General features: G+C 45.2%; 2 protein-coding genes across 3 annotated transcripts in view; one reads left to right on the top strand and one right to left on the bottom strand.

The window, feature by feature from the left end:
- GOPC (golgi associated PDZ and coiled-coil motif containing) overlaps positions 1 to 4,001 on the top strand; it is a 47,113-nt gene extending 43,112 nt beyond the window's left edge. For both annotated transcript variants that reach the window (XM_004702026.2, XM_004702025.2), the window contains one exon: positions 1,049 to 4,001. In XM_004702026.2, coding sequence (XP_004702083.1) covers positions 1,049 to 1,179 — 131 coding nt within the window. In that variant the 3' untranslated portion in view covers positions 1,180 to 4,001. The remainder of the gene's footprint in view (positions 1 to 1,048) is intronic.
- A 17,480-nt stretch (positions 4,002 to 21,481) lies between these two features.
- DCBLD1 (discoidin, CUB and LCCL domain containing 1) overlaps positions 21,482 to 27,184 on the bottom strand; it is a 53,136-nt gene continuing 47,433 nt past the window's right edge. Inside the window, exons 13-15 of the mRNA XM_013004494.3 lie at positions 26,258 to 26,307; positions 25,077 to 25,196; positions 21,482 to 23,648 (exon numbers count right to left, since the gene is read on the bottom strand). Coding sequence (XP_012859948.2) covers positions 23,182 to 23,648; positions 25,077 to 25,196; positions 26,258 to 26,307 — 637 coding nt within the window. The 3' untranslated portion in view covers positions 21,482 to 23,181. The remainder of the gene's footprint in view (positions 23,649 to 25,076; positions 25,197 to 26,257; positions 26,308 to 27,184) is intronic.

Genomic DNA, 27,184 nt, shown 5'->3' with positions numbered 1-27,184 from the left:
ACTTATTAAAGAATGTAAAGGCATCCTGACACCAAACATCTTGAGCACTTCAGACTAGTTTGATGGTGAATGACGACATGCTGCTGCCCTTTTGGTACAAGTCTGCACTGTGAACACGCTTCACAGAGACAGGAGTAGCGATGTTGCTAACTCTGGGCATCTGTGTGTTACAGCATTACATTGTTGGACTCTATGGCTTCATTTCCTTTTGCCCTTTCTACTACTTTCTGTCAGGATTAAAAGGCTTACCCCTTCCTTTATTTGCAACTGAGGCTAGAAGCTTTTCTCTGTCACCTCTACAAATTTACAGACAATTGAAAGCGAGTCAGATTACCAGCAGTGATATATGTACTGGATTGATTGCATATAATACACCCACTGCCTCTTAGCACACCTTCTTACCTCCCTAAACAGCGGATGTCGTCAGTCTTATCTCATTTGCCAAATGTCCTGTATGGTGGCCTCACATGCCTGCAATGTTAGAATGGTGCGGAACTGTTAGACATGGGTCGCTGTGATCAGAGCCATAAACAGATTTTCCAAATCCTACTTGTTTTAGCTAGATGTTGTCTTGCTAGCAAACTAGATTTTTAGTGACCATCCAGTATGTACCCCAGTGAACTGAAGTGAAATAGATCTGAATGCAATTATGTGAAAGAAAAGACACAATTCACATTTCAAAAAAAATTTGTATAAGCAGAATTAATAAATTTTACAGTGGTGTGTTTATTAATTCTAAGTCTGGCAGAGTACATGTAGCCAGAGCAATTTCTCCAATTTTTAGGTGAGTACTATATATATATATATATATATAAATGTATATATATTTTAAGTACACAATGTGTGATTGCTGATAGAAGAAGGAAGAATACTCTTGTCAGAAATTGCCACCCTGACGAGACTAGGCTTTATTACTCCTTGTATGAACATTATTAATTACTGTGGTCATGCCTTTGTTTCTTTAGAAATAACATTGTATGATGACGTCTTTTCTTTCCTTTTTTTAAATTTATTAGAAAGTAGCCACTTTGATGTCTTTGTCTTTCAGGCTTTAACAAGAAGGCCGTGACCGATGCACATGCAAACGGAGACCGGGGAGCATCCAGCGAAGGCCCCCTGGATGACAGTGATGCTAAGCTGGAGGATCTGCACAGCCTGTATCATAAGAATTCTCACTGACACCACTGCTTCCAGACAGATTGTACTCAGACGATGCTGAATGGGGACACTAGGGAAGATGGTGACAAAGACTAGACCAGATCAGGGGAGGCTATCGGTTGCCTAAAAGAAAGATATGGTACCTCAGGGTTTCATGTGAATAATTACTTCTAAAAGCATAACAACTCCATCTGCCCTGGGGTTTACCATAATTAGCGATTGCATGTAAAGCAATTTTGATTTTCTTAAAATTGTAAGCACCAAAGCATGTGTTCCCCAAAGTGTATCACTAGATTCTTAAGTACCAAACGAAGCACCGCAATCTTATTTGGTTCCTTTTTTATTGAACAAAAGGACAATGTAAACTGTAATTTCATAAGAAACAGCCCTAATTACAAGAGAGTGAGTTCATATGATATATTCCAGAATATTAAATGTGACATCTTTTAAGGGCAGAAATTGAGTCAATAGATTATAGAAGTGTAGGTTTGACTTAATTTTTTTTAGCTAGTTTTTTTTAATTTACTCTGCATTCTGATACTTTAATCATTTATTATAATGAATTTTCCTTGTTTTACTCATTGCAGTACAAATGGTTTTCTTTAAGCAATCCTGTATCAATCAGTGCTGCACGAGATATAGTTTCTGAAAAGTTCTTACATATTTTACTTTTAGTTTTTAGAAGGAATTCAGGCGAGTGTGAAATATCTATTCCCAATTATGTTGATCTGTGTACATGGTACTGGAACATTACACTATTAATATTTAGTCTCTGATGCTTATTTTCTGAGTCCCCTGAAAGGAAGTTTTGTACCTTCTGAGTTGTTCCTATAAAGTGGAAGCTCAAATTTCTCACTATGCCACAAAAGACGTTGTATTCAAACAGCATGTTCTCTTACAGTAACTGATTTGCCGTTACCTCAAAAGCTGTGAGCAGAGGTGAGCAAGCTTCGCCGAGGGAGGTGCGGTGCAGTCGTTGTTTGGGCTGGCGTTTCACTTCAGCGTGTGTTTGACTAAAGCCCTCTTCATAAGCAAACCACGGGTTTGGTAGTTCTCTTATCCCAGGCTTCAGCCTGCTCCCTGATTTACTCATCTGCAGGCCACTGGACCTTGATGGGCAAAGTCAAAATGCTGCATTTAAAAAGGTGATAGTCTTGCCAGTATCACTGTCTTAAAGAATATACATTTTCAAGAATATTAAGTGGGGAAAAGCTGAAAAAGGTTTTTTAGAATATTATCAGTATCTTCCATTTCTAGTATTCAGATGTCATGTGATAAAGAACACACTTTCTGGTCTCACCCATGATGCACTATACATTAGTTCATAGGCAACTTATGACATGTATATACTTTATTTGGTGATTTAGCTATTTATACATTTTATGTTTGAACAATTTCTCATTTCTGGTTTGTTTTGTTCTTCTGTTAATTTGTAAGAGAAGTACACATCACAGTGTATGTTGTTACTGATATTACAATACTTTGTAGCATAATGCTGCCTCTAAGCAAGTTAGTATTTAATTGTACAACTAAGTAAGCAAGTTACATGTTATTGTTGTCTCTCACAGGCCAGACCTCTTCCCAGGAAAGAAATTGTTTGTCCCCATGCATTCACCTTGCCCTACACTGCCATGTGTGGCATGAGGACTTCCACCTGGCTGTTAGCTAATGAATCAATGCCCCTGCTGGCAGATCTGAACAGCTTTTTTTTTTTTAAACCCAGCCTGGAATGGGATAACCCCATTTTCTTTCCCTCAAAGAACATTCTTTATCAACTATGATTTGGGACATGCAAGCTACAACCATTTGATTTTCAAAAGCCATCTCATGGTTCTTTAAAGAGTTATTTTGGAGCGTTGGGTTGTCGTGTTTGTGAGGGTAATTGTAATTGGAAAGACTGTATGGAATGCGTATGAGATAGACTTCTTGAAGGGGCTGACATGGAGGCTGAGCAGTTCTCGAAGGCACTGAGCATTCAGAGGCCAGACCCTTTTCAGCCCGTATCTCCTCGGTTTCCCAGCGTGTGTTAGAGTACTTGCTCAGATGCTACTGTGAAATTCCTGCCAGATGCTTTAGGAAGAACCTACCTGAAGGCTTGTTTGAGAATATATGGTCTTTCAGGGATGAACTGAGAATTATAGACTTCTTTCCTAACGACTGACCGAGAGCAGTTTTTATATTTCACATGAATAAGAGAAACAAACAAACTCGAATGTAACACTCAGGCTTCTAGAACAAAACCAAATCGATAAGGAGGACCCGAGACGGGCGGGAAAAAATGCACACGTGCACACCAAACAGAATAACCGAACATTCTCAACAGGATGTGTGGGTTGTACACAGGAGTGCATATGTTTACACTTTGACCTCTACAGTTCTCTTCTGCCTAACCTGTTTATGATTTGATGCAAAAACAATGGGTGATGTGAACATTGTTGAAAGAGATTTAAGAAAGCTGAAGCTTTTCTGAGTCTTGGTTAATTATAACAACTCTTGTCCAAAGTTGTCACAGCTTGTCCTTGGTGCTGGATTTTTTTCCCACCACGCGAGACTTTTTTGTTTTTGTTCTTATTTTTCTATTTAGAAACAAAAGCTTTTTTGATTCATGTGTATGTTGAATGTTATTTGACATCCTTATTTTATTATGTAATCGAATATTCCAAATAGCTAGTCTTCCACTTAGGGTAAGCCTCAAATCTATAGGACTTATGACAATTGTATACCTACCTAGGTTGAGTTTAATATTTTTTTATTGGCCTGTAAATAGGGATGACACCTTCTATAATAAAATGATATTGAAATCATTTAAAAAATAAACATTTTATGTTTCTTTCACAATTCAATATTTTGGTTTATTATTTCAAACAACTTATAGTATTTATACTAACACATCACAACATCTTGGCAAAGTTTGAACTCGATGACTATGGTGGAGTTAAATGAAGAAATTCTCACGTATCCTTCACTATTTATAAATTTTATGTTTAAATTATTGCTCATTTATGGTATGGACTTCAGAAAATTGAGGGGGAGGCGAGTAGAATTTTAAAATAATGCAACTTTTCCATAACTTTTTGAAGCCCCTGTGTATGTATTTAGGGCTAAGTTAAAAACTGTTTCTATAAACATGCAGAAACCTTTGGTAAACATTTCAGAACCTGAAGCTACTGTTAAGTCTCTATGAATGCTTCATGGAGTCAGTACACTAGCCAAACAATATCTCTCTAGGGCCCAGTGCTTCTCAACCTTCCTCATGCCACGACCCTTTCGTACAGCTCCTCATGTGGTGGTGACCCCCCAACCATAAAATTATTTTCGTTGCTACTTCATAACTGTATTTTGCTACTGTTATGAACTGGGCGACCCCTGTGAAAGGGTCGTTCGACCCCCAAGGGGTCGTGACCCCCAGGTTGAGAACTGCGGCTCTAGGCCCTCCTGGAAGAGTTCTGCACACCTTGATTTACACCGTATCCAAGTGGCAGTTGGTCTCCTGGGGAACCCAAATTGTGATCCTCTTCGGTATTCTTTGAAGATGAGGGGCAAAGAAGAAGTCTGAAGGGGCAAGATCAAGGCTTCAGGGTGGACCGAGCAAGGTTGCTCAACGGAATTCTTGTAGAGCAGGCTCCTCACCCTGCAAGAAGGAACAAGTATGTTGTTTTGATGAAAAAACTGCTGGGCACAACTTTACCAACCTTTTTCTCTCTAACACCCTTGTCTGTTTTCTTTAAGCTTTTCCACAGATTGTCCTGTATCCTTTTGAAAAAAACAAACAAAAAAACCCAACGTCACCCCAAACAGCCTCTACCGTGAATTACCTGGCCCGCTAGATTCCCTCAGCAGCCAGGACTGGGCATTTGATTGTTTTTTCTTTTTAAAGGTACCCTAGTCCTGATATCATCATGGGTTAGGCGTCAGTCTGCTATTGGCGAGGTTAGCAGTTCAAATGTGCCTGCTACTCCATGGGAGCAAGGTGAGGCAGGTTGCTCTCATAAAGATTCCCAGTTTCGGGACCCTCACTAGTGTCAGTGTGAGGCAGAATGGACTCTACAGATGAGGGTTTGGTTGGGGTGAAATGACATGAAAGTGTGTTACCGAGAGAAGTGTCTTGTCCCAGGAACTAAAGTTCCCAGAATCCCTGGCTACCCCATGGAAGTTCTTAGAATCTTGTGCGCATGAGGGAGTACCTTTTCAAAAGTTGGATGCGCCTGCTGCAGACCAGAAAACCCAAGTCTAGCCGTGCTGGCTAGGTGAAGTTTGCTTCCTCCTAGAGCTTCTAATCCCATTATCTTGGGTTGCCCTGTATGTTCAAAAGAAATCGCTTGATAGGACAGGAACCTAATTCCAGTAACAGTAGCAATGCCTTGTGACTACCCTTCCTGTGTATGCAGATAGCTAGGTCTGTGTAGGAATCGACAGTTTACATTAGGAACTGCTCAGTCGGTGTGAATGAACTAAGAAACAATGGGTTGGTGGCACGAAACAGCAGGGGAGCAATTTACTGTTGAAATCGCAGATGGAAAATGCCCTAGTCCTCTTGGCTCTGGATTGTGGTATATAGACAACCAGATGTCTGTAAGGGAAGACAACCTTCATAAATAGGAAATCAGTGCTAGCATTGTCCAAGGCGTGGGTCGGTATGGGAGAGTCTTCTTCCATGTTATGCATAGGCTTGCATACTTTTCAAAATATACATGCTGAAAGTATTTTTAGGAATACTTGTTCGGCGCATTTTGAGGTTTCCTTGGCCTCCAAAGTTTTCCCTGGGGTCCTATCCAATTGTTCACCTAAGAACATGTGGGGATGCCTTAGTTCTAGGGGTATTTGACAGTAATCAGGAAGGTCAAGTTACAAGGTTTATTCTAAAAGTAACTACAGCATATTAGACTCAAGTTATGAACATTAGGAAATACTTTCATTTTTGACCCTGAATAATCTTGCTTAAGTGCTAATATTTAGATACTTTGTGTGTGTTGCTTTAAACCTCTTATTCACCAAGTCATTTGGGTGGGGAAAAAAATTCCTTTTCCCAGAATTCATCTGCATGGAATACGTTGAATTTATGAAATTAAAAAAATGAATTGCATGTTATCTATTTTGTTTTAGAGAGTTTTGTAATGATAACGCAGGCTTTCCTGTGTGCTGTTGGGACTACGTGGTAATAGAGTAATCATTTCCGGGTGTAATTTGAGAGCCATCACCACTGCTGTGGCAGCCATGAGAATGGGACTCTCGGATCGCCTATGGCAGGGGCAGCATTGTCTGGAGGTCCCAGCAGCTGTGCCTGGACCCCTTCCCTACTTTCATGGTGAAGCTATACTTCCCTCCGACTGTTCTCAGCCAATGATTGGTCAGAACAAGGGTGTGAGTTTTTGACGGACTTGCCAAATGTGGTCCTTAGGACCACATTATAATCTCAACTGCTTCCACTCCGCCCCTCCCTTCCTTTTGCAGACTTGCATTGCATTGTAGTCTGATTGCCTCCTGCTGCCCACCACCCTGCCTCCTTCCCCACCCCCTTGCCAGCATTACCCTTCATAAAGGTGTAGCACCATTAATCCCATCGTGGTCCTGGAGTGGGCTTCTTGGAGGACCTGGACGGGCACAAATGGACCAGGAGTGAGATACGAAGAAGCAAGTTGTAGAAAGAAGACTGAGAACTGGCTCATCTGACCCCCAGAGTGCAGAGCAAAACTGCCAGCTTGCTAAGGGATGGACATGGGGCGGGGGTGGGGTTTAAAAGTTCACAGAAAACTGGAATGGAAGGAAATGGAATTTTTCCATGAACTTGTTGAAGCTCCCTCAGCTGGCCCATAGCTCTAGCCCATTTGCTAAATTCCACCGGTGGTGAATTGTCCTCCTTACAATAGGTGCTGGAAACCCTGAATCTCTATACCTATGGACATAACTCCATTTGGGAATAGGACTTGTACTTCTGACCTGTCCGTGCAGGGGACACCTGTCACCTGTGAGATTCAAAAGAACAAATTAGGTGCCAAGAAGTAAGTCCAGTAGAGAGTAAGCTACACGCCACCTGAAGATGGCCCAGGAAGCCGATGCACAAACTGAACAGAAGCTGGGGCTTCCTCCAGAGCCCACCCAGCCTTCTCCAAGGGTCAGGGTTCTGGGTGTGGATTCCCAGCCTCCAGCAAGGGGAGAGAGAAATGGTTGTTTTTTGAAAGGTCTGTGCTTGTGTAATTTCTGTGACCGCAGCCTGACCAGTTGTCCTCAGAAAGGCCTGCCTGCATGGTTGGCCCCTGGCTGGCTATGGGAACTGTCTTTCCTCTACTCTTGAAATGGCAAGGCTTGTTCATTGCACCCGAAGTGTTTGTACGGACAATAGGGTTTATGCCAAAGACCTGCTTACTTTGGGGAGGGATGGTGGTGGAATTTGGGGACGTACTAGGCAAAGGGAGAGCCAGGGTGGCCTGTCAGGTTGAACTGTCTAACCACAAGGTTCAAACCCACCAACTGCTCTGAGGGGGAAAGATCTCTGCCCTGTAAAGATTCACAGCCTTAGAAACCCTCTACGAACAGGGACAGACTTGACAGCAGTGGGCTTAGGGCAAAGGGTGCATGCATAACTGACTCCTGATAAAAAATAAAAAAAAATCTGCCCTCCTCGGTTCATGTAAGAGTCCCGCACACAACAGTGTGTGTCATTCTGCATTGCAGCAGGAGGAAGGCAGCAGCATGTCCTGGGTGGCTCCCCTGGGTGAGAACTTGGGGCTGGCATCTACCCAGGAGAGGACTGGGCTGGCATCTGGTTTCTAAAGGACTTTGCTCGTCTGCCTTTTCCCTTTTCTGAGCTTTCCTGTGTCCTCCTAGCTGTGAGGATAGCTCTATGCTTAATCTTATGAGTACCCGGTGAAATCAATAAACCTAGTTTCCCAGGGGAAAATAGCACCCTGGAGCAAATCTTCTAGAAGGTAGAATTACTCAGGCATTTAAAAAATAAATAGGGGAGGTGATGCCTGTAAGGAGCAGTAGAGCTAGCTGGTTACCACTCGGTCATATGAATGCAAATGGATAAGGAGAGGCTATGGGCTGTTATCAAGCTGTTTCTATTTGAAGCTGAGAAGCTCTGGCATGAGCTTACCTCCTCCAGTAGACGATTGAAACAGCAGAGCTCCGGTTGAAGGTCCAACTGTTAGAGTTTCAGAGCTTCGGAGACTTTTATCCATTTTGTGAAAGTGAAGGTCCTGATGGGGAAAACATGAACCCTTGAAACATAGTCACATAGGACACGTAGTCACATAGCACACATATGCCCCTGAGAAAGTTATCTTTGCTGACCCTACTGGAGCCCCTGATCTTAGAGAAGTTACCCACCCTTGCCTATGAAGATCCGGCCCTACTGCTGAGCTGGACGCGGCAGCAGGACCCCTTGGCTGCCAGGCCTGTGTTGGTAGTTGCTGCCGAGTGGATTACAACTCATGGCATCCCCATGTGTGCGGAGAACTGTCCTATAGGATTTTCAAGACTGACTTTTCGGAAGATCACCAGGCCTGTCTTTCACCGTTTTTGTTTTTATTTCTATGACAACAGCATTAAGAAATAAGCGTACCTTGACCTGTTATCTTGAAAGGTCTATTTGTCAGGTTGCCCTGGGCTGGCATCTGCAGACTTGCCTGGATGGGTCCCCAACACCCACCTTTTGGCTAGTCATTGTATGCTTAACCATTTATACCACACAGGGAGTCCTGTTAGGTCTATTTAAAAACAACAAACAATCAAACCTGTTGCTACCACTGTGTCATTTCAAGCCCTTAACAAACTTAGGATGGAGTAGAACTCCTCCCTCAGGATTTCCAAGGCTATACACCTTGATGGAAGCAAATGGCCACCGGTGGCTAGTGACTTAAAACTATCATCTCTCACTTACTCACCTAGCACTTAACCACTGTGCCAGCAGAGCTGCACACATTTAACTAATGGTGGTTAAATGGAGATCATTAAGGTCTTCCTGAAAGAGGCATTGTGCTACCAGAAAAATGACTGACAAATCCACAAACAATAATGATCTATTACTCTTAAGTCTTCCTTATTCAATGTCCAACTTTCACATTCATGGGAAGCAATTGAAGACTTCATGAGTTATGTCTGGGGTACCTTAGTCCTCAAAGTACTCTCTTTGCTTTTCAATACTTTAAAGAGGTCGTGTGCAGATTTATCCAATGCAATGCATCCTTTAATCTCTGGACTGCCCCTTCCATGAGCCTTGATAGTGGATACAAGCAAGACCAAACCCTTGGCTACTTCAATTATTTCTCCATTTACCGTAATGTTACCTATTGGTCCAGTTGTGACGATTCTGGTCTTTACAGTGAGTTCCAATCCATACTGAAGCCTACAATCCTTGATTGGCATCAGAAATTGCTTCAAGTCAGTGGTCCTCAACCTTCCCAATGCTGCGACCCTTTAATACAATTCCTCGTGTTGTGGTGACCCCCAACCATAAAATTATTTTCTTTGCTACTTCATAATTGTAATTTTGCTACTGTTATGAACCAGGTGACCCCTGTGAAAAGGTTATTCAACCTCTAAAGGGGTCACAATCCACAGGTTAAGAACCACTGCTTTAAGTGTTCTCTTTCAGCAAGCAAGGTTGTGCCATCTGCAGACTGCAGGTTGTTAATAAGGCTTCCTCCAATCATGGTGCTTGATTCTTCTTCATATAACTTGGTTTCTCTGCTTATTTGCTCCATACACAGAATGAACAAGTATGGTGAGAGTGTACAGCCTTGACATATCCTTCTTGGTGTAAAACCATGCAGTATTCCCTTGTTTTGTTTCCACACCTGCCTCTTTACCCCACATACACCTTATAAGGACCCCATCGGACAGAGTGGGACTGCCCTGTTCCATGTTGACATTGATAGAGACCCAGAGTGTCAGAATGGGCTCTGTGACACACCAAATGCTCATTCCCCCAGCCCAAAGCGTATAAATGGCATTGAAGACGGTATATCATCCACGCAGTGGAACCCTGTTTTATGGAGAATAACCTACCAGAGTGGGAAAAGCAAAGGGAACAGCTATTAAATTTCCCTCTCCAAATCAAAACTAATAGTATAACCTAGAAATGGTCATCCTTACCATGTCTATGTCTAATCCACCAATTTACTCCCTGAAGAAACCAAATGTACCTGGAAAATGTCTCTAGAATATCCCAGCATAGCCACAAAGGATACTAGCTGCTGTGTTGGAGGTAGTATCATTCCTTGAGCAAATAAATTAAGACTTGGGTACATTGGTTTGGAAAATATGTTATTCTCTGTTCAAACTAAAGAGGGCCAGAAATCTTTAGCATTCACATCTGACATACAAAATTCATCTTAACTCCACCTGAGAGCTATTTTATCTTCCCACCTGTGTCATATATAGCCCTAAAAGGTCTGGACAGTTTACAGCATATAATACTGCTCTATTATATAAATGATATTGTTCTGATTGGAAAGGGTCAGCAAGAAGCAGTTAGTATGTCAGAGACTTTGACAGGATGAGAAATCCTACAAAAATTCAGAAACTTGCCATAACAGTAAAGATTTTAGGACTTGTGGTAGTTACATAATTGTGCATCAATTTGAGGATATTATGAATAAAGGGGTGGAGTCTAGCCTGTCAATCAGCCTGGTAATCCCTCCTTGTGGGCAGGGCCTTCTCATGATGATTCCGGGAGTTTCTCTCTCTTCCTCCCTGGAGGTGGGAAACACACTCTCTCTGCATGACATTCCTGTCGACAAGCCACATGGAGCTATGCTGATAGCAGCCAGGGCCCAGGAGTTGGAGGAGCCACGTGGAGACCCACATCAGTGCTGAGATGCTCCCATCGCCAATGGATCCACAAGACTTTCTACCCACTGGCCTGTGATCATCCTGCATTCGGTATCATTGCATTGCTCCATCAGTCTAAAGAGGAATTTATGGACTGTATAGGACAGATGGGCTAATATCAGACCATTGAACTTGATCTAGGCTGGGATGTTTTCTTAATATACAATTCCTCTTTGATATAAAGCTCTCCCTTATCCACACATGCGGAATAACAGCCTGGACTAACACGGGGATCTAGTGGTCAGAGAAAGGCCAGGATCTCCTCTCCAACTGAAATGGCAAGTGACAGAATCAGAGTTCAGGTCGAGATGCACTATATGATGCAAGCCCCAAATGGAAAACAGCTGTATTCCAGGCACATTTAGCAGTGGTCTTAAAAAGGAAATCTTCCTGATGGGCAGAGCTACAAGTAGTATGCCTGTATGAAAGTCAATTGGCCCAAGGTATGAATACCTATAAATCCCTGAGCAGTAGACAAAGAAGTCCAGAGAGCAGACATGTCATTGAACATAGTAGAGTGTGTGAAGTGTTCTAGGTTTTTGTAACCTGTGATTGCCCCCCAGAAAGCTCCTGCCTTGGAATTGCTGGAGCTGTTAAGTCGGCAGAATGACTCAGTAGGTTGATTTTAGCAAATCGTGGTGATCTGCTATTACAGATCTTCTTCTCTGACTAATAAATATAGTTCTTCTCCAGGGACTGGACCTTCCTGAGAACATGTCCAAGTATGAGAGATGACGTCTTGCCATTCTGCCCTCCTAGAAGCATCCTGGCCGCATGCCTTCCAACACCGATTCATTCCTTCTTCCGGCGGGCATGGGAGACTCCATATACCATTCAAAGGTGCTGATTCCTTTCAGATTGATTCTCAGTATAATGCAATGTCCCCAATTTTTCTCTGGTCTCTTTTCCTTTTCTTTCTTTCTTCTTCTTTTTTTTCAATAGATGAATTCTCTATTAGAGACCCTTAGAAATCTGTTTTAATTTGACTGGGTTCAGAGGTAGACGCCTCAGAGAGGGCAGTCTCATCTCTTGGCAATCTGTTCCCGACTTTTCCTTCTGCCTCCGCCATTCTTTTGGCCACAAGCTTGGTGTATTCCACAGCCTCCTCCGTATTTTTCTCAGTGCGCTCTTTCTTCTGGGCAACACATGGAGTCACGCCACGCTGAACTTGAGTGCTTTGGTTCTGGGTTTCTTGCCTTCTTTGTTCAGGACTGTTCTCACAATATATCAGTCAATCTCATCTTATTTAAAGAGGTTTCAGATTTTGCTGCTCTTTTGAGTCCCAATTGTATCAGTCAGCCTTGGGACAGCTTTCTCCCCTGCTTTTTAACAATAACTAAGTTGAGGATGCTTAGATTGGAGGACTTGGGCTTCCTCTCCCCAGTTCTCTTTGGTCTGTAATGGGAGTGGGCCCTTACTCAGCAGCAGAAGGAAATGGCTAAGGGTCAAGACACCCTGCTTCATGGGGAAACCTTGCGTATTGCTCCCACCACTGACACAGACAACATAACCCTTCCATTCAAGACTCAGCGCTTCCGCAACTTCTGTGGCCATTTGCTTCTCATAAAAGATGCGAAGGTTAAGTTCATCGTCCACGTCAATGAGTTTCTGGTAGCCAGTGGCTGGAAGGTGATATTCCGCTTCATGGTGAAGCAGCCAGCCACCAAGTCAGTGATGCCAAGAGAAAGAGACTGGCCTTTCCAATTTGTCAAGCTTCCACATGCTGGCCGGAATACCTTGACTCGGGCCAGTGTGCCTTCTTTCTTAACATTGTATTTCCACTCTGTAAGACTTTAAAGACATTTTTTTAAATAAATAATTTTCTTGGAGGCTCTTATAGCTCTTATAACAATCAATTGTATCAAGTACATTTGTACATATGTTGCCATCACCATTTTCAAAATATTTTCTTTCTACTTGAGCCCTTGGTTTCGTATCTTCTTTTTCCCTCCCTCCTCTCCCCTCCCACCATTGTGAATCCTTGATAAATTATAAATTATTATTTTCATATTTTACACCATCCTCGGTCTCCCTTCACCCACATTTCTGTTGTTTGTCCCCTGGGGTGGGTGGGTTATGTGAATCATTGTGGCTGGTTTCCCCTTTCGCTCCCTTCTCCCATCTTCCCCCTGCCCTCATCGGATCGTGACTCCCATTACTGTTCCTGAGGGGTTTATCTGTCCTGGATTCTGTGTGTCAAGAGCTCTTATACCAGTGTACATGCTTTGGTTTAGCCAGATTTGTAAGGTAGAACTGGGGTCATGATAGTGGGGGGGGGCACATTAAAGAACCAGAGGAATGTTGTGGGTTTTGTCGGTGCTATGCTGCATCCTGGCCAGTTCATCCCTTCCTTGTGACTCTTCTTTGAGGAAATGTCCAATTGTCTACAGATGGGCTTTGGGTCTTCACTCCAACCACCCCCTCATTTGCATCAATATGATTGCTTGTTTGGGGTCTTCTGATGCCTGATACCTAATCCTGTCAACACCTCATGATCGCACAGGCTGGTGTGCTTCTTCCATATGGCTTTGCTGCTTCCCTTCTAGATGGCTGCTTGTTTACCTTCAAGCCTATAAGACCCCAGATGCAATATCTTGTAACAGTCAGGCACCATCAGCTTTCCTCACTGCATTGCTCATTTTGTCTTCAGTGATCATGTTGGGAAGGTGAGCATCACAGAATGCCAGGTTATTAGAACAAGTGTTCTTGCATTGAGGGAGGACTTGAGTAGAGGCCCATGGCCATCTGCTACCATCATACTTAACCTATAAATAAATGTACATAGACCTAGATCCCTATCATTATATATTAATATATTTACATCTATACATGCCTATATTTATATCTCTATAAATGTCTCTTGCCTCATAGTTCTTTCCTTAAAGAGACCTTTTGCAGCAGACTTGCCCAGTACAATGCTGTCCTCTGATTTCTTTGACATTGTTTACTTTCAGCCAAGATCCATCTAACACGACAGCCGAGATCCAATGATAGCCTTTGTTTCAAGTCCTCCTCTATGCCCAGCCTGATTTTGGGCACAGCTTTTTCTGGGAAACGGGTGCAAATACGGGTCTCTTTCAAGTAATTGGTCAAATAGCTGTTTCTGAGATTGCTGAGCACATGTGAGTGAGTGCTCCCAGCATTGCATTCGTTGGTTGAAATATCTCATTTAGCATTCTGTCAATTCCATGCTTTTGACCAATGCCTTCACTGCCGCTTGGATGTCTTCTTCTCATACCATTGGTTCTTGATCATACATTACCTATTAATATGGTTGGACGTCGACGTATTCTTTTTGGTACAATGATTCTGTGAATTCCTTCCTTCCACATGATAGTCAAAATACACTTGGATTCTCTGACTTGAACAGGTAGAATTTGCAATGTGGTAAAACTGTCAGCAGGGGGCGGCAGATTCCAAAATGCTGAGGGTAGAAAGCTTTGGAAACGCGGTTAAATAGGATTTGCTATGAGTGAGAATCCCCTTGATAGCTAGTGCCTTCAAGTATTTTAAAGATGGTCACTTAAAATGCAGTAATATCCAGTGCATAAACTGAGGAGTCACATAGCTTGTAAGTGTCAGACCAGGACTCAAATCCCAATTGTGCTTCTCTATTAATAAATTCAAAACCAAACTCAGTGCCATCAAGTTGGTTCTGACTCAAAGATGACATTGCCAACTTTTCACGCTTCCTTTTCCAAAGAGACTCTCAGTTGGATATAGTCCCAATGCTTTAAAATGATGGTTGGGTTGAATTTGAATTTCATTTAAAAAAATCATTTTTTTTAAGTGAGGGACCGTTAGCCAATGATGGGAGAAAGACAGGTCTCTGCTCCCAAGAAGAGTTTCAAAGTCACTCACAGGAGTCTGCATCGACTCGATGACCGTGCACTTGAGGAGCACGTGTTAATGTGAGCAAATTGCAAAGCCTCTTACAGACTTTGAGACCAAAGGTCTTGGAGACTTCCGCATGGCTGATTCCTTCCCCAAGTACTCCGAGGGATAAAGGGACCTCTTTGTGTGCCCAGAATGTCCCCATCATCTCTAGGAAGTGGATGTGGCCCCTGAAGAAGTGTCTCTACTCACCATGGCGGAAGATGCTCACAGCTGCAACACATGAACTGTCAACTTCTGAAAGGGAAAAAATCGCAAAGCTAATTAATAAAGCCAACCTGACTGAAGGAGTAGAAGATAATGAAAGGCAATAAAATTGGGAGCAAATGCAAATATACACAAGAAAGGAGAAAAGGGTCACACATGCTGAGGAAACCAACATATTCAAGTTGATAGGTGCCAAGGGAGCCAGTTGAAAGATGTAGAACTTAAGGGGAATAGTGGCAAGTGGGACATCTGGGATGAAGGCAGCGGCAGAGAGCAGAGATTAAGCACAGAGTTAAGAGCACAGACGAACACTTAGAATACCTTGTGCTTTCATGCAAGAGGGTAGATGGAGGGGAGCATGTGCAGGTTCTTGTGGATAAAAGGAAGTGCAGGCACTTGCAGAATCTGATTTTAATTGATTTCTGATTTCTAGCTAGGTTCCTGGGTGGTGCAAGAGTTAATGTCTTGGCTGCTGTATTAGTCTAGGTACTTTGGAGAAACAAATCCACAGCAACTCATATATGAGAGAGTTTTATGTAAAGAAAAGGTGCATCACGAAAACATCCCAACCCAATGCTGCCCAAGCCCACAAGTCCAACATTAACCCATTAACCCAACACCAGTCCACAAAGTCCTCCACCTCACAAAACAGAGGCAATGATGCCGACTGCAGGAGGAAAGCTGAGTCCGTGAACGTGTAAGCATCTCAGCACTGGCAAGGGTCTCCACACGGCTGCTCCAGCACCCAGGGTTGCATCGGGATAGATCCATGCGGCTTCTCCTTGGGGATGTCTTGTAGGAAGTCAATCTTGCAAGCTGAAGCAGGGAACTGCTAAGGCAGCTGCACCCAATACAGCTATCACAAAACAAGAGACCCGAGAACTAGAAAGGCGAGGCTTCGCCACCCATTTATCCCTCCGCCTTTCAACCAGCACCACATGTGATTATCGGCCAGGCTGGCACAATTAACTAACTCAGCTGCTAACTGAAAGGTTAGAGGTTTGAACCCACTCCAAGATACTTTGGAAGAAAGGGCTGACAATGTACTTTAAAAAAAAAAGTCAGGCACTGAAAACCTTCCTGGGTACAGTGCTATTCTCCACCTCCCCGCCCCCCCCCCAACTCAGATCCACATACTCCAACAAGTTATCACCCCATCTTCACCAACCTGGTCCAGTCGCCCGACTGTCTAATTTTTCACAGGCGCAGTTTTATCCCCCGAGGAAGGATTACCACGAGTTGGGATCAACTCAAAGGCAATTGATTTGGGTTTTCTAGGGGAAGGAGGAGACAAGGTTTCTGAGTAAGGGAAGCCAAGCTCTGTGGATAGTGACAATTATTGTTTTACACTAATTGGTGAGGGGAATCGGAAAAGGAGTGGATCAAAGATGTGAAGAGGCTGAAGAATTGTGGCCCATTGCAAAGTGAGAAGAAGGGCTTTGAGCGACCCCATTGTGAATGGCCTGTAATGATCTGCTAAGGCTGAAGTGGAGATATAGAGATGGCACCGACTGGGGACTCAGAAAGCTTCTGGAACCATCAAGGAGTGAAAATGCGGAGGCAGAAATGCTCAAGTGATGAACAGTTAAGGAACAGGGTAGAATCAAGGGATTAAATGTCAACAAGATCTATCACTGACTAAGTGGGGGATAAAGGCGAGGAACTCAAAAGAACAGGAGATTTGAACTGAGAGAATGTCTGCATCTTAACATTTCTGAGCTGGAAACGTTGGTGATACAGGCACGTACAGGTGTGGGGGTGATTTCAGGGCATTGTTATCAGAATCAATGGCGATATGCCATTAGAGAGGCAGAGCAGACACTGAGCCATCCAACAATCATAGAGGAGGGACGGAGAAGTCCTCAACGAATGGAGAAGGCAGTTAGGAGGGCATTAGGTGTCACAGTCAGAATCACCAGGTGAAGAAACAGGTGAGGCACCCTGGTGACTGCTGATCAGCCACTCCACAGGAGAAAGATCGGGATGTCCGCTCCCTCCAAGATTTAGGTGTCCATGGGTCTGAATACACGAGGGGACAGCCAATTTGAGTTTTTCTGTCTGTCGGTCGGTCTGATTGAGAGATGAGTGCTGTAGCACAGAGTTTTGAATGGGAGCATGAGGGAATTCACTCCCATTGCAATGCTGCCAACTCATAGCCCTCTTTAGAACTGCCCTGGTGGTTTCCCAGTCTGTAAATGTCAACAGGAGAAGGCAGCCTCTTCCTTCTCGCTTGGAGTGGCTGGTGCTTTCGAATTGCTGGCCTTGCGGGTAGCAGCCCAGTGCATAACCCCCACGCCACCAGTCGTCCTAAAAGAGGAAGCACGCAGAGGAAATTGCAAGCAGGAAGAAAGTCTGCACCCCCCGGCCCCCCAGCAGCAAGTGCACTGGTTCAAGAGACAATGCTTCCTCCCCTGGAAAAGACCCCAAGAAGAAGGGCGTGGGAAGACGATTTAGACTTCAATTTGGGAAAAAAGAAAAGGAGCTAATTTTGTTAAGCAGCTAAACTCTGTTGTCGTGAGTTGATTCAGCATCATTGTGAATCTGCAGCACAGGATACAACTGTCCCATAGGGCTTCCCAGGTTGTAAATCTTGACAGAAGTAGACGGCCACGTCATCCCATCACGGAGTGGCTACTGGGCTCACATTGCTGCCCCTACCGTGGAGTGATTCTGGCTCTTGGTGACACACAGGAACTCCATAGGACTTCCCATGGAGGATCCATTTGGGAACTAGATCACCAGGCTTTTCTTCTGACCACGACAGCATTTTTAGAATCATGTGGACCTTAGAATTTAATAAATGAGTCTTAAGCCATATCGTGAGAAAGATTAAAGTCCAGATGAAACCCCAGTTGTATATTATTTGCAATGGTCATGCTGCGTCTGTCTCTTGGGGAGATGTTACTTCCACAGAATGGTTGACTAGATAAGATTAAAATCTGCCTGATCTAAAAGTGGCTAGCAATGTTAGATAAAATAAAATAATTCTTTGAAAGGTCATGCTAATCTTAAAGAACTAAAGGGAACTGTCGACATCAGAATCAAAGGAAAAACTGAAAAACAGAGTAGCAAATACTTGAGTTGCTGCTCTGGTTGCCCAAGGCTGGGGAGGCAGTTACTTAGATGTGAGGGCTTAACCTCCACAGAGGGAGAGGGGTCAAGGCTTGGGGCTGAGAATGCAGAACGTTGGAGGAGTGAAAGGGAGGCCCTAAACACACCTGCCCAGGAAGACAGAGAGACCCGAGGATGAAGGGACCCTGGGAAATAAAATAAAATAAAATCCTGGGCCCCTGCCTTACACAGGTTCAGGTGCATGTTTTCAGTACAAGGTATAGTCTCATAATTACTAAGCTCAAAATTACAATAAAAACCCGTGTCAGGCAGGCAATACTCTTCGTGTGGGGGTTGCCAGGTTTAGCAACTACAAAGGAATACTTCTGACACGGGGTTGCTCCCAGTGGAAATGAACTCAGTGGCATCTGATAACAATACGTTGTTATTAGAAGGTGGCCTAAGTGCTGAGGAGAGAAATAAAAGGCAGGGAGAGAGCATGTGTATTAGGGAAGATGTTGGAAGCTTTAGATTGGGAGAGGAGGAAAAAACCTCTTGGGGAGGTTACATTGAAGCACACACTTTATTATTCGTATTGATTTTTAACTTCGGCTGTGGGAATGCAGACTTGGAAGAGACAAAAGAACTTGCAGCTATCTGGGGAACAAAACAACAGAAAATCAGGCAAACGCAAAAGCCTGCAGATGGCAGTGTCTTGTGTTTAAGAAACAGCGGGAGGCCCACGCAGGCAGTTTGAGTGAGCGCGGGAGAAAGCAGTGGAGTGGTTCTCACCCTTCCCAATGCAGTTCCTCATGGCGTGGTGACCTCCAACCATAACATTAGTCTCATTGCTACTTCATAACTGTAATTTTGCTACTGTTATGAATCATCATGTAAATATCTGATATGCAGGATATGTTTTCATTGTTACAAATTGAACATAATTAAAGCATAGTGATTAATCACAAATAATATGTAATTATAGATTGTGAACTATTTATTTCTAATGATAAATAAATGAAATTTTGTCTTGAAGCATGGTGCAGCATGGGTAACAGTCTTCACGCCGGGTACTCACATGTGGATGTATCTGCATGTGGGCAGACCCGCCTGGAAACACAGATAAGAGGAGCTATGTCTTGGTTCATTAGACCATCTGAACTTTGTTTTCCAAAGGTCTTTGGCGACCCCTGTGAAAGGGTCGTTCGACCCCCAAAGGGGTGGCGACCCACAGGCTGAGAACGCTAGAGTAGTGCGCGGCGGGGTCAGAGCAGTGTCTTAGAGCTTCAGTTGTGAGCACTGGGTCTGCAGGAGACGCGGGTTTACAGTGGGTCCTAAGTCGTCTGGAGCTTCCACAGCCACCGTGATTCTGCCTCCAGGGAGTTCTTTCCGATTCCTGACCTGCCAGGGGAAAAGCCACGCCCTCAGAGTGTGTGAAGGGCTGTACTACGTGGCCAGCCCAGGGGCAGCAGCCCTGCCCTCGGGGACCTGCGTGGGGTGTGGAGTCACACAGTCATGGATCAGACGCTGGCCACCTTGCTAGGAGGCCCTGAACGGATCGTGTGAGATTTTCTACAATAGCCTATCTCAATCCTGGTCCCTTTCCTGCACCTGTAGTGCTGTCTGCAGCGGTGACGAATCCACTGTCACCAACCACGATTTTGTGAGTATTGGGGGCCCTTGGTGGCACCGTGGGTAAGAGTTGGGCTGTAATCTACAGGTCTGAAGTTTGAAGCCACCAGGTGCTGTAGAGAGCAAGATGGGACTTTCTAATCCCATGGAGTGAGTCTTGGAAGCCCACAGGGGCGACTCTACCCTGTCCTACCGGGTCTCCAGAGTCGCCAGCAGTGAGCGTTTTGAGTGTGTTCTCCATGTCCTGTTTCCGTGGCTGCCTGCCTGGGAACCGTGGACAGCCTCATGGCTTCCCACAGATGGTGTCCCTGAGCTGGCTCTTTCCCTTGTTTTGGGACTTAATAAATGGGCTTCTAGAAGTTACATTTTTATTCGGGGGTTCTCTCTTTCCCTTAGAACAAAGGTGATGGTATAGTAGGAGGTATAGAACACCACACATCTGGTTTAGTGGTGTGACCCCTAAAGTTACTTCTGTAAATCTTTACAGAAACTCTTGGAAGCTCTATAGGGCTGTTCTCTCTCCTATCCAGTCACTCTGAGTCAGAATCGACTTGACGGCAATGGGTTTGAATGACATCAATGTAAAAAAAGAATTTTTTCACATATTTTCTAGGTATTCTATAGGCTAATTATTCATATAAGCCCAATAAATAAAACATATTGCCATTGAGTTACTCCCCATTCAGAGTGGCCCCAGAGGACAGAGAACAACTGCCCCACAGAGCTTGCAAGGTTGCATTCTTGACTGCAGCAGACTGCCACATCTTGTTCCCAAACCGGCAACCTTTTGATTAGTGAATGAATGCTTCACTACTGCACCACCTATAAATATTGAGATTTAAATAATAGTAATACAACCCAAAGTTTCCACAGTCCCTAGACAGGCGTAATCTTGTCAGAGATGTTTAAAAAACAATTGTAAAAAAGTTACAGAATACAATCTTTACTTAACAATAGGATGCCAAAGGAATCAGATCATTGGATTTTTTTCATTCTTGCCTTCCTGTATGTACTCATGTTGAAAAACACCAAAAAGGGCGAACTATGTTACTTTTCTGCTCTTCTCCTCTAGTTTAGACCTGGCTGTGTAGGATTATAGCAGAGCTTTCCATGACTACCCCAGGTCTACATTGAGCTACCCTGGGGAGGTGCTATTCCCAAATGAAGTCTTGCTATCCTCTTAGATCAGGGCTATGGGGAAGAAATGTGTTGGCTAAAGATAACTCTTATCACAGAGACTATAGCCTGAAATCTATGCTTACTTTAAAGTCAAAATACTATACACAGCCCTATCAGGGCTTGCATTAGAGGAAAGGCCTATTAGAGAGCAAATACCTGGTATAGTGGTTGAGAATTGAGCTGCTAACCTCAATGTCAGCAAGTCAAACCACCAGCCCCTCATGGGAGAAAGGCAAGGCTTGCTACTTCTGTAGGGATTCACATTCTCTGAAACCCACAGGGGAGCTCTACCCCATCCCAGAAGAGGGCTGAGGGTCAGGGCGGGCTGGAAGGCAGCAAGTGAGCATGAGTGTCTGGAGGCGCCGGGTGACAAACCTAGATCCCGGTCTCCCTGCTACTGATGGTGAACTGGAACCTGTAGGCAAGGCCCATCTGCCTGTGAGCCGCGTGTCCCCTGCCCCATCAAGATGTTCGCTTTCCACTGCCCAGCAGCGAGCGGGGAACCCACGACAAGAACCAAGGGTACTTGGATTTGGCATCGTTTATTGCAATCAATACTCTCGGAAAACCACATAAATACCACAAAGGAAACAGGTCGTCCTCCGTGATGGCTGGCAGATGATCTGCCTCACTACTGATACATTTCTACATTTCACAGAAAGGGATAATCACATAAGGAGATTATAGTACAACTCTTCAATGATAAAGATCTTTTTGGTCAATATTTTCTGTTACCAAAGCAACAATTCTCCTCTTTGGCAAAAGAGGTTAACCCCCCTGCTCCACCCCAACTGTTAACTTACAAAACAAGTTCAAAGTAAAAAAAAAAAAAATTAAAAATCACTGAACATGAGGTACATCAGAGGCCTGGCCAGATCTAGAATTACAGAGACATAGTCTGCAGAGAAATTGTTTCTTAAAACCCAAGTCCTGTTCCTCTCCATCTCAGAAGAAAAGCACCATTTAGATTTGGTCTTGGTCATTTTGTAAGAGCACGCTGCAAGTAACACCCCCTCCCCATCCACCTCCTTTCAGGAGAACCATGGAAGTCACTCCAAAAACCAAACTCACTGCCCTTGAGTGGGCGACTCCCCTGTGGGCTTCCACGACGCTGTTTACTGGAGTAGACGGCCCAGGTTTTCTCCCGATGCGGCTGCTTGTAGTTTTGAATTGCCGACCATGGGGATCACAGACCAACGCATAACCATTATACCACCAGGGCTCCTGTGAAAGTCCCTAGAATGTTCTGATGGACACACCCTCCCCCGCCCCCCAAGTATTTCAGACTGTAACTACTGTGCCTTCGGCATTGCACTGTGTTAGAAGAGCAGGGGATGCTGTCAACTCCAGCACTTAGCTTTATGGACAGATTTGCCACGGCAGAGGAGAAGGTGAAGAAGGCGGCCGTGTCAGCCAGGCCTGAGGCGAGAAAGAAGCACAGCACGACGAAAGGGTCACCTTTCCCACAAGCTGGGGCACGACAGTCCCTGCAGGAGACAGACCTGCCTCTCTGCGTCCACGCTGACAGACTACCTCTCATTCCCTTTGGGCAGCGGCTAACATGCCTTTTAATTTTATTTTTTTAACAATCTACAAACACAATTGCTAAACAACCACCCTGGTGTGCTTTTCATGCTTCAAGTAATTCCCTTTCTCCCAGGAGAAGAATGTTAAAAATGCTCTTAGTTCTCTCTATCAGAGGAAAACAGATGAACCACAACCCAACAGGCTCCGTTTACACAGTCCTGCTGCGAACAGTGTCGGACAAAAGGCGTCTTCTCCGTGAACCTCCGTGAACGGGCTCTCAGCTGGGCCTTGGCCCCGCTGCCTTCGCCCACTTCCCTCTGTGCAGGACTCAGGTCTTATAAGGCAAACTTAAGTTATTTTAATTCTTGTTAAATACGACTCTGTACAGATTGCACATTTTACACCAAAGCAGCTCAGTATCACAGTTAGCGAAATGAAACATTTTCATTTTTCTAGCCCGGCGAGAACCGATGATTGCCCTAAGGGCTGGAACAAGATCAGCTGCTCGGTTTTGTAAACAGTAGGGGGTCGTCTCCGGGACTCCACCGCAGGATCCGAATCCATCACACGTTCGCAACGCAAGCGTGCACCAACACGCACGGGTGCACGCGCACGCGCATGCCCAGCAGGCCCCTTCTTCCAGTGGCCACAGCACAGCAGTCTGACGCTCAGTGCCCGCAGGTGCCTTTCACAGGGTGCTCACAAAAGAGCGTTCACGGCCATCTGGGGGATGGGCCTGAGGCAGTCGCGGGGTGCCGAGTAGCCGTCGCTCAGGCCCGCGGCCACGCACACCCTGTCCGCACGCGGGGCGCTCTGCGGCATCTGGTAGACCCCGCCATGGGGGGCTGCCCCTCCGGACGCCGAGGAGGAGCTGCCGGAAGAAAGGGAATGTTTGTGCGTGGGCACGAGGCCAGGGACGCGGTAGCCGTGCGCCGAGAAGGTGTTGGCCCTGGTCAGGTGGCGCTCCACGATGGGCGTGGCATACTCGGGCTCCTGGTGGGTCAAGGGCAGGGCGTACTGGTGGCGGGCTGCGTGCTGTGGGCAATCGTAGTGGCTGCCCGCGACCGCACTCAGCCCGGCCTCCTCGGCGTCGGTGTCCATGGGCCGGAAGGTGGACCCTTTCCTGGTAACAGTCCCCGTGCCAATCATGAGAGGCTGCTGGTAATCTGCAAGTAAGCGAGCGGTAGAGGCCACGTCATTTGTGCACCATGGGGATGCATGGGTCAGCCAGTTCTTAGTAGGGGGCGACGGCTGCTCTAAGGTGGTGGTGAAGCAGTGCTATCCTGAGCTTCTCCAAGCGTCTGCGGCTCCTCAGTCTGTCCCAAAGTGGATACACAGAAATCGCCACCAGGCACCAAGGTGCAAAAGTCTCAGATCCATCACACAGGGACTGACACAGCCATAATCACTGTGTGGGTGACTGCACCCAGAGAAAGGCTGGGACACTACGTGGATCACCGAGGAGGCACGAAGGAGGAGTCAAGAACCCTCCCCGGAATGTGCAGGGGTTGTGGGGTGGGATAGGGACAGTGGGGTTGATTGGGGGCATACCAAGGAACTGGGAATACTTTCATGGGGACATGTCCAATGGGCGGAGACTAGGATGGATCCCTGGGTGTGAGATGCCAAGCAGACCAACATGCAGGGGAGGGCTCAGGTGGAAGCTCAGGGTGCCGCTGAGACTCTGTGTTGAGTGTAGGCAAGGGCAGGCCTGGGAGCCCTCTGAACATTTAAGGAAGCTGAGGAGGATCCTTCAGGGAGGGAGGAGGTGAGGCCTTACTGGAAGCTGAAGGATAGTAAAAGGCCGGAAAGAGGTGCTCCCTCCTCCCCTTCCATCATGCTCTGTGTAGACCTAGAATTTATTGGGGGCCAGGAATAAGGGTTTGGGTTGGAGACAGGCTGGCCTGGCCCCCAATGGGCTACAGCACCCTTTACAACGATGTGCTCCTTAGGCTGTAATCATCCCCTGGGAACTTCTGGCTGCCTAGGCCTGTGCCAGCGCTTAGTGCTGTCCCAGTGCTGCTGGGTCTCAGGACAAACAAACCCCCAGATCCTTCCCCACAGGTGGTTTTCAAGTTCAACTCTTGATGTCTTTTTAGGGACATGGAGGTCATTCTAGCACTGGATGGCTTCCTTGACCTCCTATCTCTTCTTCAGGGCAGGAGATGTATTTGTTCTTCTAGTGCCTCTTTTCCGAGCAAGATGAGAACAAGCTGAGGCTGCCTGCTCCCATAAACAGTTACAGTCTGGGAAACATTCAAGGAAAGTTCTGCTCTGTCCTATTGGAGCTCTGTGACTTGGGATTCACTCAGTCCCCCTTTCCCAGTGCCTCCCTCGACATAGAGTAGGATGTCTCCTGGAGTCTAGCAGCACTTCATGGCCATCACTACATTCTTATGGCTGTAAGAGATGAGCCTGCACTGACCTCGTGAGCAATATCTCTGTGTCAATGTGTGACTGTGCAGAGGGCAGAAAGAGAACTGCTGGACACACCACTGATTTATCAGACTCCACCTCGACCCGGACACTCGTCTCATTCCTCTGCAGGCTCTCACCCCTGATAGCATGGTCTGTCTAGGAGGCTGCATGCTTACCTGCCACATCACATGTGGTGAGATCCAACTGCTGGGTCATCTCCTTTTCGTTGTCATAGCTGATGGTAAACTCAGATGACTGATGTCTGGCAAAGGGATATTTCATCTGCTTCCAGCAACCTGGAATGAAGAGAACATGAGACTGGGACCTCAGAAATGTAACACAAGCTCTTTACAATGTATTTAAGCCCTTCTTGATGGCTGGCTGTAACCAACACAAGACCATGCTCTTTAAAAGCACTTGGTGAAAAGGGCATGCTGAGGTCATTAGCAATAGCCACAAGCACTAGCTCAGTCGTGCTTTACACAGTGCCTGAAAAATAGGTGTTTGTAGGGCAGAGGGAGATGGCGGACAGTGAAACGTATAACAAAACTCTTAATACTTTATGAATTATGAAGGGTTCATGAGGGAGGGGGGAAAATGAGCAACTGATATTAAGGGCTGAAGTAGAAGGCAAATGTTTTGAGAATGATGAGGGCAACAAATGTAGATATGTGCTTGACACAATGGATGTATGTATGGATTGTGATAAGAATTGTACGAAATCCCAATAAAATAATAATTTAAAAAAAGGTGTTTGTGTGCCTAACAGGTGCCAAAGTATTTTTATGCTGGGCCATGCTGGACAGGGTTTTCCGCAAGCTGACATTACATCAGTGGCCTTCAACTTCCCAAGTCCCTGGCCTCGCTGGCCCTTGTCTCAACCACAGCTGGCTTGCTGCTCCATGCTTGTCCATCCCGTGTCATAAGGATCTGAAGTCTGAGGTAAGCATTCGTCTGGTCCATGGCTTACTTTCTCAGAGTGGACAATAGTGGAAGCCAGCAGATGCTGACAGTGTGCTGGTTGGTGTTTCGGTCAGAGGCCGACCTTTTATAATTTCTCAATGTGCCGCCCAAGACTCCAGTGGCAAAAAACTGAGTGAGAACAAATGATGGTCATGATGTTAAACAAAGGTAAATAGGTCAACGAATATCTGAATTAAAATGCAATGATATCTTTCCTTCTAGATTTACTCACTTTAAAGCTCTACATTGTGTGTGTGTGTGTGTGTGTGTGTGTGTGTGTGTGTGTGTATGGAACCCAAATAAATGTGGGCCACAGGCTTGATTAGGCATGCTTTCCACAATCTGACCTTGTCATGTCCCCAAACAGAATAAAATCATAGCGTTTTCAACCAACCTGTTTTCTGAGCCTCTGGAGACCCGTAAGGATTTTCTTTCTTCTTCTTTCTATCAAGATAAAAAGTCTATCTGAATATCCATAAATCACTAGGTTCCCCTCTATCAGATCGGAACAGCACTCACTGGGTGGTAAGATTAAATGACATAACCTCCATATGCTTAGAATAGCAAACATCTAAGTATGACATATAAATATAGCTCACTTTGAATAAAAGGAGCAACATTTTTCACCAGAAGAATATGTGTGCCAATTTTACTTTATATCTAAGAAGCAATCTTTTAAAGAATTACTTTATCCTTTTACTAGCTCAGGCACTCAATACACACCATGGACTCTTTTTAAAAATAATGTAGTCCAATACTTCAGAAGGAAAAGCACAAAGATTAAAAAAAAGGACAGCTGCGGCAATGCCTCCTGCTGGCATGGCGCCCTTCCTCTCCAATCACTACCCCCGGACGGCCCAGCCCTGCGGCCACCGAGTGGATTGTGGCTTATGGCAACTCAGGAGTTACAGGCAGGGCTCTCCACAGGGTTCCCTTGGCTGAAGTCTTCACAGAAGCTGAGCTTCAGCCATTTCCATGGACCTTAGTGGGCAGGAACTTCCAGCCTTTTCATTAGGCAACCCACTGTTCGGAGGTCAATTCTGACTCCTAGTGACCTGCAGTAAAGGGTAAACTGTTTGTGCCCCAGAAACCTCTGCAGCAGTGGTCCTCCACCTTCCTAATGCTGAGATGCTTTCATACAGTTCCTCATGTTGTGGTGACCTCCCAACCATAACATTATTTTCGTTGCTACTTCATAACTGTAATTTTGCTATTGTTATGAATTGGGTGACCCCTGTGAAAGGGTCATTGGACTCCCAAAGGGGTCACAACCCACAAGTTGAGGACTGCTGCTCTAGACGGTCTCCCAGTCTAAAACTGG

Source organism: Echinops telfairi, unplaced genomic scaffold, assembly GCF_000313985.2.
Source record: "Echinops telfairi isolate 266 unplaced genomic scaffold, ASM31398v2 ScPeMD7_3533;HRSCAF=4204_0, whole genome shotgun sequence".
Lineage (NCBI taxonomy): Eukaryota > Metazoa > Chordata > Mammalia > Afrosoricida > Tenrecidae > Echinops > Echinops telfairi.
The sequence above is the reverse complement of the archived record's forward strand: the minus strand, read 5'-3'. Positions and strand labels throughout refer to the sequence as shown.